The 22,012-nt window shown below is 37.4% G+C and overlaps 1 protein-coding gene across 2 annotated transcripts in view; it reads right to left on the bottom strand.

Moving 5' to 3' along the window:
• The window catches only part of SGCG (sarcoglycan gamma), a 148,552-nt gene that overhangs the window by 18,919 nt on the left and 107,621 nt on the right, over positions 1-22,012 (bottom strand). For both annotated transcript variants that reach the window (XM_074915458.1, XM_074915463.1), the window contains 2 exons: positions 19,049-19,168; positions 9,441-9,513 (listed from right to left, as the gene is read on the bottom strand). In XM_074915458.1, the coding sequence (XP_074771559.1) occupies positions 9,441-9,513; positions 19,049-19,168 (193 nt within the window). The remainder of the gene's footprint in view (positions 1-9,440; positions 9,514-19,048; positions 19,169-22,012) is intronic.

A 22,012-nucleotide genomic window follows, 5' to 3' on the forward strand; every position in this document is an offset into this window, starting at 1 on the left:
CAGGTTGCCCAGAGAAGCCGTGGCTGCCCCCTCCCTGGCAGTGTTCAAGGCCAGGTTGGACGGGGCTTTGAGCAACCTGGTCTAGTGGAAGGTGTCCCTGCCCACGGCAGGGGGGTTGGAACTAGATGATCTTTAAGGTCCCTTCAAACCCAAACTGTTCTATGATTCTACAATTCAGTTATGATATTCTGGATTCAAGGGAATTCTTTGGCATAAGCAGGCACTGTTTATGTCTTAGCGTGATCTCTGCGCACAAGCACAATTACAAAGCCAGATTTGAATAACAGATGGTTCCAGTTCCCAAGGTTTTGGCTAACAGAACTTATTTTATGTAAGCAATATAAAAGAAATGTCCAAAGTTCTAGGACAAATGCACTTACACATTCTTCTATAAAGAGAATAAAACAGTGCCCAGGTTTAATGGTACTTTGAAAAGACTACAAAAGCAATTTAAAACAACATTTATAATCTATTAAAAAACATATCAGATATGATTACTACAGTCTACATAGTACATTACTACTATGTTTACTAGTTCTCCATCCATCTTAAATATTGAGGTGTTTTTGCCTGTTTGTCCATTGTCACTCAATGCAGAGTTGTTGAAGGAGTGAAGTTGTTGAAGACTAAAGATCAGAATGGAGATATGATTAAAATAGAAGCTTCTCTCAAGACTGACAGTTGTGATAAAGAGTGGTAAGCAGAGCTAATTCAAAAAAGGTCTCTGTGATGACCTCAATTTTATGATGTGCTGACCCTCCACATAATTAAAAACGGCCAAGGCCCCACTGAATGTGATTGAATCTGGCACATCACAGACGCTTCCAGCATGGCTATCTTTTTCAAATGACTTGTATTATGAAATAACTTATTGTATTATAAAATTTTACTCTTGTATAGTAACACTATTTGCATCACTGTTGCAAAAAAATCTGGTTAGTATTTTCATTATTAGTATTTTCATAAAATTATCTTCCAGGTTTAAATTTGTCATGCCTTTATTTTATATATCTCAAGCAAATTTTTCTTTAATATGCAGAAGCACGGAAAGATTTCAAATAACTGGAATTCCTCAGTACATGCTGTTCATTGTGTCAATTTTTCTGCATGAAAAGAGATACTCAAGTGAAGAGGGCTTTGCTGGCAAGCAGGTCATACCCCTCCTCTCTTGTGATTCATTAGTACAGTGGCTGAATGTGCCACACTCTCATCATATACCTCACAACTGCACACACGGGATGAGGGAGAGGGGAAAAGAGCATGAGTAGTGATGGTGTACATGTACAATGTATCTTGGAAGAATTACTGTTATCAGGAAATGCTTCCCTTTCTTCTTCCAGGGTTTGCCACATGCACATCCCATTTCATGCCTCCCCTCCAGCTCTTTTGATACATGTGCAGACAGGCATGTAGGTGAAAGATTATGTAAGGGATGCTCTACCCAGCTCAATATTACATCTTACACCTGTGACAGCACAATCACAGACTTACAAATAGAATTTCAGGTGGTCATCTGCAAGGTGTCTATAACCATGACAATCATTAATGAAGTTTTCACGGTAGCTTGCACTCTGGTGGAGTATGCTGTAATCACTGATGACAAGTTCACTTTAGCAATCTCACCGAGCAGTCAGATGTTGTCAGTTACCCACCTCAATAGTGCAGGTGTAGAAATCATTACAACTTTTATCTTTGCACTACTGACATAAGCAGCCATGAAAAATATGTAAATGACTGTTCCATACAAGCAGTAGAAACAACTTCTATTGATTTAAATGTGTTAAGTGACATCTCTGAAAAACTCGGGCTTTAGGAAGAACATCAGCCACCTGACTGGTGAAAGTCAGTTATGACAGTGGGCAGAAACCTGGCATGTGTTCTCAGGGGGATCTTACCTCGCAAAAAAGGCCACTAACATCAGTGTGTGGATCTTCTCTCCTCCTTTTACTGAGGTATCTATCTATCACTCACTCACTCACTGGTTTCAGAGGCCTGCAGTCCTTCAAAACAGGAAACATGCTGTAGATGCTCACGAGAGCAGCTCTGACTGCCAACACATCCATGTGGAAACAAGCTCACTAGGACACCTGAGTTTCTGTTTCCACCAGTCACCAAATGTCCCTCCTACCCCAGGAAGGAAACATCTTCCATGAGAGCAGGACAGAGTCCCTCTGCAGACTCAGAATTACAGAAGGCAGGATGATCTAATCAGCAGAGGTAAGTCTATCTCCTAAGGTCATATAGTCCATACGTAAAATTATATATATGCCCTCAGGTGAAGCACTATAGTATGTAAACTAAAATTCAATGAACAAATTTTTGTCAGAATATAGATGCACACAAACAGCTAGTAATGCAAGACAGAGAAAACATATTGTATTTGGAAAATCCTTTTCACTTTAGGATTAATATTTTCAAGTAAAATCACTGCTTAAAAGAAGACCAGATGTGAGGCAGTACGCAAGCCTTTTCTAATAAGGTATTTTTAAACGTCTGAGTCAGAAATGCTTCTGAAAAGATGATAAAGACGATGTCCTGTATCATCTGATCCTTCTAACCTATGACTTTTCACCGATTTGAGTCCATCAGATGAATGGAGAGAAATTTTTTAAGCTTCCAGAAGAAGTGTTCTTATTTAACCTGAATGCAGTAAAGTACTCAAATGGAAATTAATATCTAGCAAATTAATGCCAGGGCTCATAAATCTACATTGCAGTAGAAATATCTCACTAGTCAGGGAGCAGAGATGCTTTACAAATACTGAATCATAACCACAGACTTATTTTTCTATTACATAATTCATTCTCTTCTGACTGACCAGGCAATTGATTTGCATAATGAATGCAAATAAAAATCACTGTACTTCAGTTAGTCAGATGGTATTTTTTAGGTAATTAGCATGTAAGCATTAGTAATACAGATATGATTAAGCAATGATTTAGCAAATGTTTTTACCTTGGTCAGCTTCTATACATCTCTTTCTAGATTTCCTTCATAATTCTTACTCATATGACCATAAAACCACACAATTTCAGTTTCCAGTCTTTCTCTCTGTCTTATTACACAGTTTAACCTTAGCAAATACTTCAAGTAAAAAAGGAAATCATATTATCAATGGGAAATGGAAAGGATAAAAGTAAGCATACATAAAGCATCAGAGAGAAGTAGAAGCCATAAGAAAAGTGGATTTATTTGGACACCCCAGAACAGAAACAGAAATTAAATGGGACATATTTATTCTGAATATATAGATAGGGAGGTCTACCAGCAATCCATAATACAGTAATTTACTTTAACCAAATACCTAGAAGATGTATAATTACGCCCTCAAATTCTCAACATTCTATAACATGTAAGTCACAAGCCAGTAAATACATATTTTTAGGCTTTTAAGCATTGGACATTAAAATATGAAGCAATGCTTCTTAAATTGTATATTTAAAGTTTTAGTGAATGCCAAATTATACATTTGTTTAAAATACATCTCCTTCCCTGGGAAATACTGAAATCTTTTCAGAATACATTCATAAGCTGTTTAATATGCCCACATTCAAAGAACGTGTTTTTTATATATATTTATAAACATAATCTGACAAAAGTGGACTCTCTGGAACAGTGACATCATTTCTGCTATAGTTCTTTTCAAATCCAAGAAGGTTGGAATGATGTGGGTCACTTCTGAACTTGAATGTAAGCCCTCAGTTGGAGAACTGGCAAAATACCATAAACTGTACTAAAAGTGATTTCCCACAGGATTTGTGCTCAGAAGGCATAATGTCTAGCTGTCAGACATCCACTTATGGCAAATATCAGAACAAAGCTAGTACTCACTTGTGAGCATTATATTCATTAGGCATAGTATACAGTTAGTTAATAAATAGAAGGATGTCACTTCTGTAAGCACATTTCCATAACTTTGGGAAATGTGAATGCTCAGTTAAGAAACTTTGTTTTGAGTTTTAAAGAGTTTTGCTCATCCATTGTTTTCCCTTAGAAAACTGCAAGCCATGTAGATCACAGGAAGTGAACAGTATCAAAATGACAAAACTATCAGGTGTTATTCAAGGATATAAAATACATAATACATAATATGCTAAATAATATTCTAAAGTGCTATAAATTATCAGAAAAATATGTTAGCATCAGACTGGAAAAATGTTAAAACTGAGACACTAGTTTTCGCATTCAGGCTCTTACTTGATAACTGGGGATATAAAAGGGTCTGTGTGCTGGTACAAAACTCTGGATAATATCAGAACTTACTTCCAGTACCTAACATGGAATCTGGCTTTTAGGGAATTGCTATAAATGATTTTGTCTACAACAGCTATTTCCATTAATTGCTGTAAGAGAATTCCCACCTACATTTTAAGTCACAAGATACATGTCTGAACATAAGCTTCTATAATTCTGTTTACATTCCTTCTTTTGGAAATCAAGGTACCTGTTTTCCATTAAAACTTTGCTGTTCAAACCACCACATCCAGTTAGAGGTGGCAGCTAAATTCCAGCCCCAGGAGACCTGACTGAGGCAAGTTCTCAACATGTCAAACACACACCAAAGTACAAGGGCTGTGGCCACTTTCATGGAGAACCACAGAAGAGGTAAAACTTTCTATATTTTTATAATATTCTAAATAATATATAAAATATATAATAGATAATATTATACTATCTATAATGGTATATTACATATAATACAATCCTATCAATTTTGCTATTCAGCAAGGAATTATGAAGCCTCAGTTCAATTCCCTAGTCTTGAGGGGAATGAAACCTGTATCCATTACTTCTGTTTACCAGACTACAAAAAACTGGCAGGGCTAAAGGCCTGGACTACGTCAATCCCTATGTTGAACGTCAGTCTTTGCACAACCAAGTAGTGCACAGAATCACAGAATCATCTGGGTTGGAAAAGACCTTGAAGATCACCCAGTCCAACCATTAACCCAACATTAACTGTTCCCAACTACACCAGATCCCTCAGCGCTATGTCGACCCGACTTTAAACACCTCCAGGGATGGGGACTCCACCACCTCTCTGGTGAAGTGCTAAGGCTTGGACAACTAGCCCAAGCCAGAGTTGATCTATAGATGAATCCTGTATATTTTATAACTGAAAACCATTGTGGTAGTAGATATTGTACTAAGTTATAACAACACACTTATGCTGATGTAAAAAGTGCTAAAGCACTGAAGTACTGAAGCCTGAACAACAGGCCCCAAGCCGAAGCTGCTAACTTAGTCTATAATCATTAACAAAGTATGTAAACTCGCTAGTGGAAGATGCAGCTTAGACAAAATATAATCAGGAGTGAGGAGAGAATGTATCCAACTTCTCTTGTTTAGCCTTGTTCAAGGCTGAGAACCCAAGTATCTGGCCTTGTTAGAAACTCCCTTGGTTTCCTCCCCTGAGCCCTGGCCAGGCTTTGGATGGAATCCAACAGGAGAATGAAACCAGAAATTTTCCGCTCAAAACAAAGGTGCCAGCTGTTCTGGCCTGTCGATCTCTGGTATATGAGGCTGGGCCCCTTTGCAGCGACTTTGGAAGCCTCACCTATGGGTGGACGCACACGTAGGATTTCCCACTTGCCAGGACAGGCTCTCGAAACCCTCGCTGTAACCGGGGCTGCCCAGCCACTGCGGATATGGATGATGATAATATATGCAAGTGGTGATGTATTTTTCTTAATCTCCATTCTCTCTCTCATGTAGTAATGATTTAATGCATTACCCTGTTTTTTCCTGTTTGCTGCTTTAAGTGCACTATTCCGCTTTTTTCTTACTGCATGTTTTCTGTATTACACAGTTATCACTAGTAAAATATGCCTGCTCTTTTCACTCTGGTGTCTGAGTTTAATTGGTATCCTTAATCAGCAGAACACCTGGGCAGCCCATTCCAAAGCCTAACAACCCATTCTGTAAAGAAATGCTTCCTAATATCCAGTCTAAACCTTCCCTGACACAACTTGAGGCCATTACCTCTTGTCCAGACAGCAAGAAACAGAGCAAATACAAAGGAGATAACCCAGTGATCAGGTGCTTCTTCTTGCTTGCTCTCCTGTGGTCCCATGACCATACAGAAGAACAGGTTCAGCCCATGGAGAGATGTGACCCAGTAGATAGGCACTTGCTGTCAAAGGAGCATCCATACACCTGGAAACTGTGTAAGCACTTGACTATATCAGGCAGCTGAACTGCAGAGAGAAGTAGGAGTCCAGACATACTTCTGTTCTCACTAATTACAACTGGCTGATTTTAACCAGTTACCTCCTCAGTCGTGTTTGTCTGGGGACGATATTTTGTGGATATATCCAAAACTTCCCACTAAGATGTTTGTCAGACACTACATGTGAAACCTATTTTTAGGTCCCCACGAGGTACTAAAATTTTAACAGATTTTGTAAATGGAAACTAGGTATCTTATTTGGATATAAGAATGCCAGGAAAGGAATGAAAAAGTAGGCAATGTTATTTTAAACCTAGGAAAGCTTCAATTTTGAAATGTAGTTTTTGTTGTTATAATTCTTCCTACCAGTTGGAAGTAAGTGCAAGCGCATCTCTTCTTTATGGGTGAGTCATGAATTCAATCTATTAGACTGAAAAGGACTCTATATGTTTCCTTCAAATTACAGAATGAGAAGACAGTTACTGACCACAGTATAATTGCATTGCTCTGTCTCCATTACTTAGCTATAAAAAGATATGTTCTAACACACTTATCTCTTTGTTTCCGGAAAAGCAGTCTATCTTGAAATTCAGCAGGAAAGCCAGCAGAATGTGTAATTCAGAAGGCCATTTGTGTCAGCTTTGTTTGAGATCCTGCCCTAAATCTGAATGGCAGACACCGAATGTTGCCTCAGTTCATATGACACAAGCCGAAAAAGTTACGAGCATTAGCAGCTTTCTAGTCAGCTCCTTGAAATATGCAACTACATTTGAAGTGGATGGATTTTCTTGAAGCAGTATTCCCTATATTTAATGCTGCACACCATGGCACTTTCTATCACATCCATCCAGCATATTGCATTCACATGGCACAGCACAACCACTGAGGAAAAATAGCAGAAGATTAATAGATGGTGAAAGTGTGGAGATAAGTCTTGAGGTAAGCAAATAGGTTATATTACCTAGAACTTGGTACTCACAACCTTAGTCTGGAAAGGAAGCATATTCAGAAAATAGAAAATTAATACTTAAAACTGCATTTAAAATTTTCATATTGAAGTGCTTTTCAGTAAGTAGTTTCCTGTATTTAACAGTGTGGAATGAAAGAGAATATTTGTAAAGCATTACAAAATAGCCATTCCTTGTTAAACTTGTCTGAGCTTCTTCACAACATAATGCATGAATTTTGTGTACACTGATGTTTAAGATCACCCTTGAAAGTAACCCTTTTCCAGCATGAGCTTTGTAAATTGGTCTTATCTGCTTAACATCTTAACTTGGCATCTGCACTGTGGACAAATACATTTGCTTTTTGATCCTCCCCAGAAGCCCTCCATGTAATCATTGCCATCTCTGCTTTCAGACTTAACACTGATTATGGGTGGTAAAACCCGAAAAAAATTATTAAAAGAATGAGACATTTTGAACTGCTGTGGGGAAGGGCCGGTGCGTGGTATATACATTGCACAGCTTCATGACCTGATATTCAGCGTTTTTCTTAGGGTTAAGCTAACTCAGTTTCTAGCATTCTGGATTTATGTCAAATACTAATGTTAGTCACGAGTGTCAGTGTTGATATAGCTAGGCAGGTACTTCCTTGACATTATAATTAATTATTAGCAAACTTCTTGCTTTTCTTGTAAATTGTGGAAGAATCTCTAATTCCCACTATTTAAAGTTAATTGAAGACAACTGAATGGGATTTTAACTATTACACTTGAGCTCTGCTAATACATAGCAACATAGTTTATATGTTTATAGTTGACATAGTAAAAATCTCTAGAGATAAGCCATGAGGTAAACTCATCCATGCAGGAGAACTTTACGAACACTTTGAATGAATCTCAGTGTTTTCCTTCAAATGATACCCTATTTACAAAAACAGGTGAAAAATTCATAATAACAATAGTTGTATGTAAGCTGAAACAGTGTAATTGTTTTTAAATGAAGTGCAGATAAGAACTTAAAATGCAATATAGCGTAATGGATGTAGGAAAACACTATGAGCTTTAAGCCTATTAAAATATTATTAATTGATGATGCTTTTGAAGCAAAGTACAAGCACAAAAAATAATTTGTATGTATCCAATTAAAATCTGCAGAGCTTCTTGGCTTTGTAATTAGAAAATTCAATGTCCTAATTTATCAAAATTGAGATAATCAAAGGAACGGACAAATTTACATCATAATGAATCCATACCCTACAAAACCAGATAATGTTCACTACCACGCAGAATCCTACATATTGGTCAAAATCTGTCACATCCAAATTGTACTACAGTAGAAGAAACATATTTTTGAAAGTGGACATCAACATGTAAGATCTAATGTCTTGAGGTCATTCTGTCTTCAAATACAGACACAAGGCATTTTACTGTAAGTAAATCTTAAATATTATCAAGGAGAAAATGAAGTGTCTTAATAGTCTCCCTCTCATTTGCCATTCTCAATTTGAAAATTCAGTCACCAAGATGAAGACAGTGCTCCTGAAAGCTTTAATCATCTTCAACTACTCTCTAATAGTTAGACCTACTGGAGAAGAAACACTAAGAACAGAAATTATGACAGAAAGTAGCAAACTGCCAAGTATGAAAGGACAGAAGTGTAATTGTTAAAGAGATCCTGTGTAATTTAAAATCTTTCTTTGTACTGGCTTATAAAATGAAACATGTTCATGAAGAGATTGTAATTTGAGTTTATTACCTCATCATAACCAATATATGATAAACTAATTTGGGATACTTAAAATGACATAGAACAATTCACAAAGTGCTATCCCAGAATTAAGGAACTCTGAAACATGCGAAGTACTTTATATGATTTTCTGACCCCAAACTGCTCTCTAGTCATGCAAAGCTTTGCACATTTCCATTTTTTTCTTATTAGTCTGTTTCCTCAGATTGATGCTAGTTTCTAAAAATCTTGACTAATTATAGGTTGATGACCTGCTGCAGACAAACAAGTTCTATTGTAACATAGAAGAAAAAGTCATACTTATGTGTTTCAAAACTAAAAAATAGAAGTTTACAGAAAAACTTTCCACAGTATATGGCTTTAAATATTCACCATCAGCAATAAATAATTCATAATGTATTTCAAAATTGTAAAGTAATGTGTAATTTTCCTTCAAAACAATAATTTTTCATGTAAAACAGAAAAGTTATTAGCAGTTCTGCAAATGCTGTTGAAAATCTCGTGTTCAGAAAAATGTGAATATCTATAGCAAACAATATCTACTTATGAGATTTATGTTTTCATATATAAATTCATACCTTAGTTGTTTAAAAGCTTCTGCCTTCACAAGTGGTGTTTCTACAGAGTGTTCAAAAAGTGCTCCTTCAGGCCCTGCAAAAAACAAAGAAACCCACTATATGGTAAAGTTCAAATGTAAAAAAAATGGTGACAGTGATTTATATGGCCACTTTGATATCAGAAATTAAGATAAGAAAACATATATTAACAAGAATTAAAATAAAGCTACAGTCTTACAGTGTTGATTGGAACGAGACAGTGCACAAGTAATGTAAAGTATAGGTGTAAATTCCTAAAATGAAATCTAAGAAGTCTGAAGACAGAGAAATTTTAAACTACTTGGGACAACAAAATAAGTAAATAAGATTTTTACTATGTAATTTCCCTTAGAGTTAATAGAGATAATTAAAATCCCATAAAACCTTTGCAAATATTACAGATCTAAATAATAATTTCTTTTAGACTATACATAGCACAAATTCTGCCATGTAGCTCTATCAAAGATTTTCCCTATTTTTAGGCAGACTTGCTGAGTATAAAATGGTATTTATGCATATAAAATGGCAATGACTATGGGATCAGATAGTTTACCTCTTGTAATAAGAGTAGTTTCATCCCAATGAGGAAGAAACAGTGGGCACCCAACCTCACCAGGAGCCTCCTTATTGGACCTGAAAGTTTTCCAAGCACCTTCATTTCTGCTCTCCTGAGGACTAGTTCATCACCAACTCAGCAACCTTCTGCTGCCTAAGATTCACTGGGATCAGTGAACTAGCTGAATTAGTACAAAAGCCCCTCAACAACAGAGATGGCTCAAAAAAGCAACTAAACACCACCAGCTGCAGCAAGGGTGGTCTCTCGCCTCCTGCTTTGTGAAAGCACTCATCCAAAACTGGGGAGGGCTTAGGATGAGTGATCTTCTCCAGCTTAGAGGATACACATATATAAACACTTTTCAGGTAAATATGTACCAAGGATATATATTAATAGGAAATTACTCAACATGGCTTTTCTGGCTGCTCTTTGAATTAAAACAGAAAGCAGTTACTCTCAGGAAAGAATTCTGGGCTGTAGAAAGCCCTAAATCAGGGTTTTGGACTCCATCTAGAGAAACAAACTCTTAAGAGCCCTCTTGAGCTGCAGGCTGGTGAATATGCACACAAGCATGTGCATGTAATACATATTAAATGCAAATATATGTGTAACAAAAGAAAACTGTTTTTTGCGGTTTATGTCTGGAAAACCTGATGAGATTGAGATGAAAAAGTGAAAGTATATGTATAATCAGGCAAAAAGAAGGGAAGACAAGGGGAAATGGATGATTAGAAAGTATGGTGTGGATGGTATACATGTGGTATTATATGGTATTAGATGTGGTATAAACAGAAAAAAAACAATAAATATAGTGGGAGCAACCACAGATAACTTGGTAAAAAGAAAAAAAGTGAAATCGAGAGAAACCAATGAAAAATGAATACATTGCTGAGCCAACTGAAGGCTGGGGTAAAGTTCTCACAGTGTCCTAAGAAAGCATGAAGCGTGCTGCTTTTTGAGAAGAGTTCTCGATGAAATCATGATTCCTTAGAATGAAATCTGCTTAGCTTGGATTGAAGAGAAGTGCACAAAATATAAGAATTACCATACTGAATCACTTCAGCAGTTCAAGGAAGCATGGATTTCTAAGTTTCTATTTAAATTTTATTTAGCTGTTGATATCCTCATTGTCAATTTAAATAGATGAATCTTTCTGGAATCTGCTAGCTGGCATGAATATACCACTGGAAAATATAAAATTCATTAATTCAGACAGGACTTTAACACTTCTTTATTAGCAATAAGATTATTATGCAAGAAAAAACCTAATGTCTAGCCAGACATAGTTAATTATTCTCCTGTTCTTGTATTTGTGCTGGTGGGTGTAACAAGTTGGCAACCTTACACATAGGTGATGATGGAAAAAAAAAAACACCTGAAAGAATTAAATAGGTCTGTCAGAAAATGCTGATTTGGTAAAACTAAGATATTTTTAGGGATACACTGATCTGTCAAAACTTCTGAATTAGTTTACTTGCCAGCTAGAGATGTCAATGAATTAAAGTTTTTCCTTTGAGCAGGGCCTGCTTCAAATGTGTTTCTTCTGACACTGTGATCTTTTGAGAATGTACCACAATCCCGACTGTCCTTTATTCCACTGTGTCCTACATGACAATTCTGAGCAAAGCAAGCATTTCAGTGTTTTCTTCACTCAGATTTTCATTTTGGATGACAGTGAATGAGTTGTAATTTCAGTGAAATATATACTGTCACAATACTACCCGTGTTAACAAAAAACTTGCCAGCAACTTTGAATGATCTCCAAACACCTGATTTATCAGGGGAGATAGCCTGATAATGTCTTCCAACTGTATTTCTGGGAAGTCTTTACATATGTCTACATTAGGAGGTAATGTGACCTGAAAAGAGTGGATTTATGGAGTGATGTACTTGGTGCTAAAGATCTGCTGCTCATACTATACAGATCTAGGGGATTTTACTTTGGACCAACTCTAGTCTCATCCTGTGGACTTAAAACACATTTGCAATTCTGATGAAGTAAATGAATTCTTGGAGCCCATTTCTTAGTTTGGTTTCATCCAAAAGGTATCCATTGTATTCACTCCCTAACTCCTCCATGGTATAAAACAGTGGGACATGAGAACTGTCAGAACCATCAGATCTGCAGTAAAAGTGCAGTTTGACTTAACAAAATGCTGTTGCAGATGCACATTTTGGCTTGATGACTGTGGAAGGCATTTTTAAATTGCCTTTATTTTCCCCTTCCTTCTTCTTACTCTTCCATGCATCTCATATACCATCATACATTCTATGGTGTGCTCTTACACTTGAGTATGGTTTGGATTCAATTTCCTTTTTTGTTAGACAGTTAAAATTTTTCAGCAATTTTCAGTACCAGTTTAGCTGTACTGTGTCACAAGATGAAGTACAATGAAGATACAAGTGAATTCCCATTCTTAGGTAAGCTGCATAGTTTTTTACAATGCCAGTTATATGAAACGGCGTAGTTTGAAATTTCATGCCTTGCTACACTGCTGCATATCCTTACATGTGATAGCCACAGCGGTAGAATGTGACTTTGTGCCGATTTCTTGATATTTAAATAATAGTGTCACATAGTGGCACAGTTTCTGGATACAAGATTCATTTCCATCTTGTTTTAGGATCTATAGGAAAAGCTGAGCATTCGATAACACTGCTGTTCTGGAGAGAAAGACATATCAATTTTCACTTGGCTGCTTCCAGTTGTCTGAAGAGGGCCTCACTGGTTTCTTCCCAATCAGGTGATCTGCAGTATACAATCACTACAATGTTGCCCACGTTGATCTGCCCTCTAATCCTGATCTATAATCTCTCAGCTGGCTCCTCATCCGTCCTAAGGCTGAGCACAATGCATTTTTGCACATAAAGGCAAACTCCTCCACACCTTTCCAGTCTGTCCTTCTTGAAGAGCCTCTATTCCAGTGAAGTATTTTGAGTGGCACATTTGTAAAGCATCCTAACTGTCTTCATGTTACAGTGTGTCATTACTGTAGATACAGTCCTCAGATTGAAAACACTGAAATGGCCAGTGCATACTGGGGCAGCCACATGGAACCTAATGGCATGATACTGGTTTACTGCTATTAAAAACCTAGCTTTATGTTTGCATTTTTATAAATTTTCCTGCTATGTCTGTAAAAACATTTTTTATTTAGTTTACCTGCCATAAACCATATAGTTTCAATTATTAGAAAGATTAGAGAAGGAAATTATCACTTTCATTAATAATTTTCAAAAATAACATTAATAGCTACTTACAGAATCATGAAATAGCATATCTAGCTGTCAGAGCAGTAAAAGGTAAATGGAGCCTAGTATCACAGAATCATAGAATACAAAGTTAGAAGGGACTCAAGGATCATCTGGTCCAACCTTTCTTGGCAAAAGCACAGTCCAGACAAGATGGCCCAGCACTCTCTCCAGATGAATTTTAAGTGTCTAGTGCTGAGGAATCCACCACTTCTCTGAGGAGATTATTACAGTGGCTGATTGTTCTCATTGTGATTTTTTTTTTCCTGTGTCCAGTCAGAATCTCCCAACGATTAACTTGTACCCATTACCCCTCGTCATTTCCATATGACTCCTTGTAAAAAGGGAGTATCCATATTCCTTGTGGCCACCCTTTAAATACCGCAATATGGTGATAAAATAGTAGTTCGACTACATCAACACAGTCTATTACTACTGCTAAAATAATAAATAATTACTTCAAAAGGAAAAGATGTGTCACTAAAAATCAACTAGTGTGTTTTGTCTCCACATTGGACATCACCAGTGGGGGCAGACTCTGTAAAGCTCTACTCTGTGCTCTGCCTGATTTGCATATAGTTCCTCTGTCACCTTTAGAAATCCATACCATCACTACAGCACCTTTTACACAGAAGTCCACATTTGGTGATATAAAAATGAACAGTGTTTGCCATTTGAGATGTAGCTTGATAAGATTCTAAAAGAAATTAACATGAATCGTCTAGGTTGGAAAAGACCTTGAAGATCAGCCAGTCCAACCATTAACCTCACACTGACAGTTCCCAACTACACCAGATCCCTCAGCGCTGTGTCGACCCGACTCTTAAACACCTCCAGGGATGGGGACTCCACCACCTCCCTGGGCAGCCCATTCCAACGCCTGACAACCCCTTCTGGAAAGAAATGCTTCCTAATATCTAGTCTAAACCTTCCCCGGCGCAACTTGAGGCCATTCCATCTTGTCCTATCACTTATTACTTGGTTAAAGAGGCTCATCCCCAGCTCTCTGCAGCCTCCTTTCAGGGAGCTGTAGAGGGCGATGGGGTCTCCCCTCAACCTCCTCTTCTCCAGACTAAACCCCCCCAGTTCCCTCAGCCGCTCCTCGTACGACCTGTGCTCCAGACCCTGCACCAGCTCCGTTGCCCTTCTCTGGACACGCTCGAGTCATTCAATGTCCTTTTTGTAGGGAGGGGCCCAAAACTGAACACAGGAATCGAGGGGCGGCCTCACCAGTGCCGAGGACAGGGGTGAGATCCCTTCCCTGTCCCTGCTGGCCACGCTAGTGCTGACACAAGCCAGGATGCCATTGGCCTTCTTGGCCACCTGGGCACACTGCTGGCTCCTGTCCAGCCGGCTGTCAATCAACACCCCCAGGTCCCTCTCTGACTGGCAGCTCTCCAGCCACTCCTCCCCAAGCCTGTAGCACTGCTGGGGGTTGTTGTGGCCCAAGGGCAGCCCCCGGCATTTGGCCTTATTGAAACTCCCCCAGCTGGCCTCAGCCCATGGCTCCAGCCTGTCCAGGTCTCTCTGCAGAGCCTCCCTACCCTCGAGCAGATCAACACTCCCACCCAGCTTGGTGTCATCTGCAAACTGACTGAGGGTGCACTCGATCCCCTCGTCTCGATCATCAATAAAGATGTTAAACAGGCGTGGCCCCAAAACCAAGCCCTGGGGGACACCACTCGTGACTGGCCACCAACTGGATTTAACTCCACTCACCACAACTCTCTGGGCCCGGCCATCCAGACAGTTTTTTACCCAGCAAAGCGTGTGCCCACCCGAGCCACGAGCAGCCATTTTTGCCAGGAGAATGTTGTGAGAAACAGTGTCAAAGGCCTTAATGACCTATTTTTCTGTCTATGAAAGGGATGTGAGCTGATAAATCAGATATATCTTCTAGTCCAACTTTCACTTTTTTATCAAAGTTTGGACTTGTTGTATTAGAGATGCCTGTATACGCACAGAAAGATGTTAGAAAGAGGAACCTGGCAAAACTGATTGGATCTGGGGAGTGAACATCTACACGAAGAAAGATTTGTGAGACCTGAGTGCAATCATGGTTGCTGAAGCCTTGTTTGAATAAAGCGGATCGTTGTTTTAGGGATCTCTTCCTATCTCTTGGTCCAGGATGGCATGTCTCTTGGTCTAAGCACCACTGTGGCTCAAAAACAAGACAGAGAGAGCAGAGAGACCAAATTCTCCAGAGAAGCCCAATTGTATTGCTAGTTCTCAGCCTGTGCAAAACAAGATCATTCGAGCCAGAACTAAAACCCAGCAATTATATCATTTTAATTAAAAGTAATATTTCTGAATGCCTTTATAAAACAGCATTGTCACTGGAGCATTCCCTCCTCAGTAGAGGACACTGAAGCCCATGCTTAGCAGCAAACAGCTCTGGGAGTTTCACCCTCCTTCTCTTTTTGAATGTGAACCATGAAGAGGATGAAATGGCACAGCATGTAGCCAGAGGCAGAGCCTCATGAAAATCTAAGAGAATGTTTATTCATACTGTCAAACTGTCTCCTATTTAACTTACTTTCTGAGCAGAAGCATTTGAATCAAACACACACCTTCACATTGCACTTCAGTGTTGGCTATTCAAACTGAAAACCTTTCCATAGAAGAGAGCACTAAAATCACCAATAACTAAATTAAAATCACCAATAATACTCTGCAAATACTTTAAGAGATCATGAAAGACAAGCAAGCAGAAGAATAAGTAGTAAACTGGAGAAAGGGTGATAAAGTATGCTTCTCCATAAAGATACTGATCCCCTCTGTCCTGCCAGCTTTTCTTCAAGAAAAGTGGAGGGGAAGCAACTGCATTCTGTTAATTTCTTACCTACTCATCATTAAAAGATTACCCAATACAACAGTCATAAAATAGAAATTATAATCTGTGCTTTTAAAAAAGTTTTTTTATGCAGCAGTTGAGACTACTTCATATCTGCTGATTGCTAATTATTTTTCTATTTTATAAAAGTTTATTTACTTGAGCCTATTTTCTTCCTTCTATGGACAGTCTCCTAGCTAGCAAGTTTGTAGGGCTGGCAAAGGAGTGAAAAACAGGACTCATGGCCATGGACTCTAGCTATTTGTGCAGGAGGATTCTGTTTCCAGCCAGTGCTGTGACTTCACTCCTTCTGCCATGACAAAATTGTTAGTTCTGAAGCAACTGGCTCTTTGCCAGCCAATACAATGGCTGCAAGGTGGGTTTCATTGTCACAATGCCAACTGAATGTATAAAATCCTACCAGAATAAAATGCTGATGTTCGATACCTCTGTAGCTGCATAATATATGTCTGCAAAAGACGCAGGTCACTACTGAAATAATATTAAAGAGGATGTAATTTGAGTACATGCTCCTTCAGGTAGCATTAATTGTCATGGAGGGTTAAGCTGAGCTTCAATTTCATACACCTAAATTTAAGTGTCTATGATGTACGTGTCACAGATGAGCTAGAGGCAGAATTTAGCTGCCTAATCATATGTACCTGCTGCCATTTAAAAAACAGTTGTACATCCTGCCTGGCCTCTGACTGCCACAATCAAAGGAAGTGTCTTCTGTAGATAAAGCGATACCATGTGGCATCACACATACCCTAAGGTGTTTCAGACGCTGCTGGATGCTTACGTTTCAGCATCTGATCTCAGCCACTATACGTAAGGGAGATGAGTGAGCCATTGAGCTCATCCTAAGCAGACAACTGTGTTTGGTCAGCCGAAGAGCTCTTCCCATGCCAGGTCTAGGTTGTCTCCTTCACGCTCTAGGTTGCATTGACTCTGTTGACTGGAAGTTCAATTCAGTTGTCTGACACGGGCATCTAGACCTGTCTGTGACCCTGTGGGCTATCTGAGACACTTCGCTGACCATGGCTTTCTCCAGGCATTTGCTCTTCTTAGGAGAACAGAGTCTGCTGCTATTTTATTCTACTACATGGGACAGAAGAAGTCTGACTGAAACCGTATGAGGTCAAACATACCAAACTCTTGGAAAATGACAGTTCCTGAGGTGTTGGGTTGGATTAGCTTGTCTTAGACTTTCTCATTTTTCCTGAAATACCATAAATCACGGACATTTGCTCTCTGCTACATTATATGTTAGTTGAAAACTGTCAGATTTTCTTACAAATTGTTACTGAGTTTTTCATAATTCACACAAATAAGGAGAAGTAAAATCAAATACTTTACTATATTGTACATAAAAAACTGCAAAATATTCTTTGGGTATTTTAAGTCTGAGGTAGTCTGTTTTTTATAGTATGAACTTTTCAAAATTTATTTTATATTGATCTTCTCTAAAATGTTTAAAAAATTATCTCACTAGGCAAAGTATTACTAATTTATCCTTCATGCTAATCTAATAGTATCATTTAAATCGCAACTTGAATAAATTAATTTGAAGAAAAGTAGGCATGAATCTCCTCTTACTTATATTAATTTTACACTGAAATAACCTCACTGACTTTAATGGATTTGCTTTTGAATTGTACTACAGTGTAAAAAAGAAACAGGTAATGTGTCTTTCTACAATATCTGCTAAAGTAAACAATTATCCTTGCAGTGTAAAGATTAATATTGGATGAGTCAGAATACATGTTTTAGCATAACAATTTCAACTCTTGTATGAATGATTTTTACTTACTTTGAGGAGAGATAGACCTTTTCCAAATCAGTTAACAATTATGCAGTTTTTCATATCTTTGTTAAACATGCTTTTCTATTAAAGTTTAGCATCCCTTGGGCAAACAATAATTATTTGATATGGTTTCCTGGTTAAACAAAGTTGCAATTTCAATTAGGTTAAAAGGTAAAAAACTTAAGATAAGACCCTCAGGCGTAAACAAAATTTATTAACACATTTATTATAACTTAACTTTGGCTTTGAAACACTAATTGTATAGTTACTACTACAATTGTAGCTTTGCACAGTGAAATAATATGAATATAGCCATTAAAATTAAGACCTCAAGATTTCAGAGGACTGTAATTAGCAAAAGTTAAACATGATAGTTGCAATTGGGTTGAAAATATCAAAAATGTAATTGAAAACAAGTTACAGGAGAATGACAGTATTTGCTTTGATAGACTCTTCTGCTCAAAGAGAAATCACACCTTGATGTACTTGTTTTAATGCAACCTTACACCTGGAAAATGAAGGTTGACTTTATCAGGTCATATGAAAGGAAACAGCTTTTCTTGTGGTAACTATGCCATCTTACTTTGTAAATGAGTACTTCCGTGATTCGTAGAAATAGCCTAAGATATAGATGTCTTTTGACATATGACATTTTAAATATACTTCAGATACTATCCTGTGACATATGTGCTACCCACAGAGCAGAAATACAGTGGCTTTCACTTTGAAAGATAAAACCATATGAAAAGATCAGAGAGAGTTTAAAAAGTTTCTACAAATAAAACTCAGTACAACTCAAACTGGAATATCAATAATTTTTTCAGCCTCAGTTAACAGTGTGCACTAGAAACATTAAATAATTCCGAAAAAAATGTACCAGTACACTTCCAATCACTAATGGCTTTAAAATAAAATATGTACATACAGACATAAATAGCTATTTATATATGCATATTATTATTTTGCTGTTAACAGTTTTTACTGATTATTTACTGAAAAAAGGTCAGGATATCTTCAGATTCCCATTTCCTAATGAGGTAAAACCAGAACCGGTGTTCAAACACAATTACATATTTAAAAATGCCATTTTTATTGTGCTTTTCTGTGGCTGTTATTTAAGCATTTCTTAAACTGTTACAAACCTGTGACTCGAAGTTTATCTGTGCCAATTACAACCTCATTTTCATCCACTGTGAAAAGTGGCTTGCCGTTCTTTGAGTTGATCTGAAATTGCTGACCGTGGAATTCTACCATTTTAGGACCTGCAAAGCACAGTAGAATAATGGAATGATTGCATCAGCTTTCTGCATTTTTCTATACAAAGTGCTAATAATTTGAATTGTGCTCTTAATAATTTAGTGACTCATTTAAGTACATTAAGGATCATGAAGCACCCAGATGTTCTAAGGATAGTGGCTCTGTAAGTACTGAAGTCTATTTACATGATCTAATTTGTGGTTCTAAACTGTGCCTGCAGTCATGCTTTCAAATTGGGTTTCCAGGGAATTTAGGAAATCCCTCACAAATTGATCAAGATAAACATTCATGTTCTTGGTATTGAAACTGCTAAGATTCTTTGATCAGTATGAGTGTCTAATTTTTTTTTTTTTTTTTTTACATAGAAACTAATTACCAGCAGCATCATCCCTTTTGATTAGGGAGGCTCACATACTTTAGAATTACAAACCCCCCATGTAAGAGCAGGACCCTCAGCTCTTCATAACAAATGCCAGTTTATCTTCACATATCTAACAAATGTTACTGACCATGTTCTTCGAAGAGTTTCAAAAAGCTATGAGAGTATTTGCAATTGGATCTGTTACACCAAAAATCAAAATAATTGTGTGCAAGGGAGTCTTTATATACTACCAGATCCTAAATTCAGTAAAACATCCTGTTCTACAGTATTGACTTGGTAAGTGGATATAAACCAAACTCTTAATATTACCCTTTCTAACAACCTGATCAATTAAAAATTCACATTACATAAATCTGAATGTCTATCTGATAGAGTCATCATCTAAATCTATGTTCAGAATTAAAATTACAGAGAATGGTCAAAGCAGTTAAGACTCCTTTTCAGCAATTTTTAATAAAGGTAATTCACAGACTATCCATGGGACTGAGATGCACTGAGCTGCTTCTTCCCAGGAAGAACCTGTATTACCATGCTGACTACCATAAATGTTAAATATATTACAGGCAGTAATTCTTCAAAGAAATAGGATTTTTTTTTTTTTTGTTAGATCTTATGTTAAAATGGCATTAGATGACAGATGATTGATACTGCTAAGAAATATATTCAGGTGTTTCCTAAAATCTGCATGGTAGCTGATGCTAGAGATGCATACTGTAAGGTTTTATACAAATTCCTTATTGATTCACTCATCAGATGCAAAGTATTGCTTTTAATTGCCCACCAAGCATGGAAAGGGTTATCGAAGTCATAATGTCCTAAACTAGGGCAACACTTTTAAGGCATAAACCCCAATACTGATTCTACTTGAAAATGGTCAGGATAGAGGGCTGAACTTTGCAGTACATTGTATTCTGTTGGACTTGTGCACCCAGGCACAGCCTTACAGATCTCAGTTTGGCTCTTCTCTAAAGCTCCTCCGAAGCACATGACTATTTCTGAGAAGAGTATTGCAAAAAGTGAGCTCAGAAACTATCTTCATTCAGTGAAAAGGTATTAAACAGTCTTTTGGGGTTTTTTTACAGCAAAAGAAGCAGTTCTGGGTAAGTGAGGCAAGGATGGATGGATGTAAATGCTTTCCTAGAAGATTTTGGTTAAGGTGTTTTATCGTTTCTGTCTCTGCCCAGCAGCAGTAATGAAACTGCTCATTTATATAGTGTAGGTAATCCTTGTTTATTCAAACAAATGAAAGGCCTCAGTATACCGGCTGTTATCAACATTACTGGTGCTGTAGGGGCCAGTTCCTCATCCTTCCCATTCATCCATCCAACACTATAATTGCAAAGCTCAGTATGAGTGTGGAAAACAAGTCAAAGCCTCTGCTGTCTGACATGATATAGGTTGGGCAATTCAGGCACACCGAGGGTACCATGTTTTTGCTGGAAGGGATTTAGGAATGATTCTTGGTATCTTTTGTTTACACTGTATAGAAAAGGAAGGTACTATCTGGAGCCTTTATTTCCTCCACAGGAAAGGAACCCAAATCTTCAGCTTCTACAGTCAATGCACGGGGTAGGACTGCTGGAGAAAAACTGTACTACCACCTTTTCTTCTCCTAATCCTAATTATTGTTGGACCTCACTCTAAAAAACATGCAATTAAAATATCTGCTCTGACAAGGTTAAGCATTTTTTTTTTTCAGTGTTGTCAGTATTTTAGTAGGTCTAGCATCCTGGAAGCAAATATTTTTATATAGCTATCGAATATTTATTGATTAAAAGAATTATTAACTCATTGAAGATCCTGAAGACTTACATTTTAGGTATATGTACTTTAAAGTAAAGTAGGTGCCCTAAGACCTTTCACAGGTTCAGTTCTAAACTGTGAGGTTTTATAATGTGGGTAATTTTAAAATACTAATTAGAAAGTGCTGTAAGTGTATTTGAACTATTGTGCAAGACTGCGAACAATATGCAGTCTAAAAGAGTCAGAAATACTGTTAATTTATACATTAATTGTTAATTATTTATTAATTAATCACGATCACAAGAAAAAACACTTTAATGTGACAAAGATACTGTATGTTTAGAGGTAATGCTAACTACTGAATTCCTTGGTACAAAGGAATTTCATCTTTGAAAATAAATTGTTGGGCCTCAACAGTGGCACTTCTGCTCTTTCCTCCTCAGCATCTTGGTAGACACAGAAGTTTTCACTGATTATAAATCATTGAGAAAAAAAAATGGATTTGAAAGAACTGGAGAAGAGTGACATGATTTGTACCAGATCTAACTTGATCTCTTTTAGGAGTACATTTATTTTCTTGATTTGCTAATTTGTTGAATCTATTTCACAAGCAATCTTGTAAAAGAAAGATTTTTCACATTTCTCATAGTAAGAACAGGAAAGACCTATGTCAATCAGCATGAATTGCTTAATATAATTTGTACATCTGAATATTGCCAGAAAA

This window comes from Athene noctua, chromosome 1, assembly GCF_965140245.1.
Source record: "Athene noctua chromosome 1, bAthNoc1.hap1.1, whole genome shotgun sequence".
NCBI classification, from domain to species: Eukaryota; Metazoa; Chordata; class Aves; order Strigiformes; family Strigidae; genus Athene; species Athene noctua.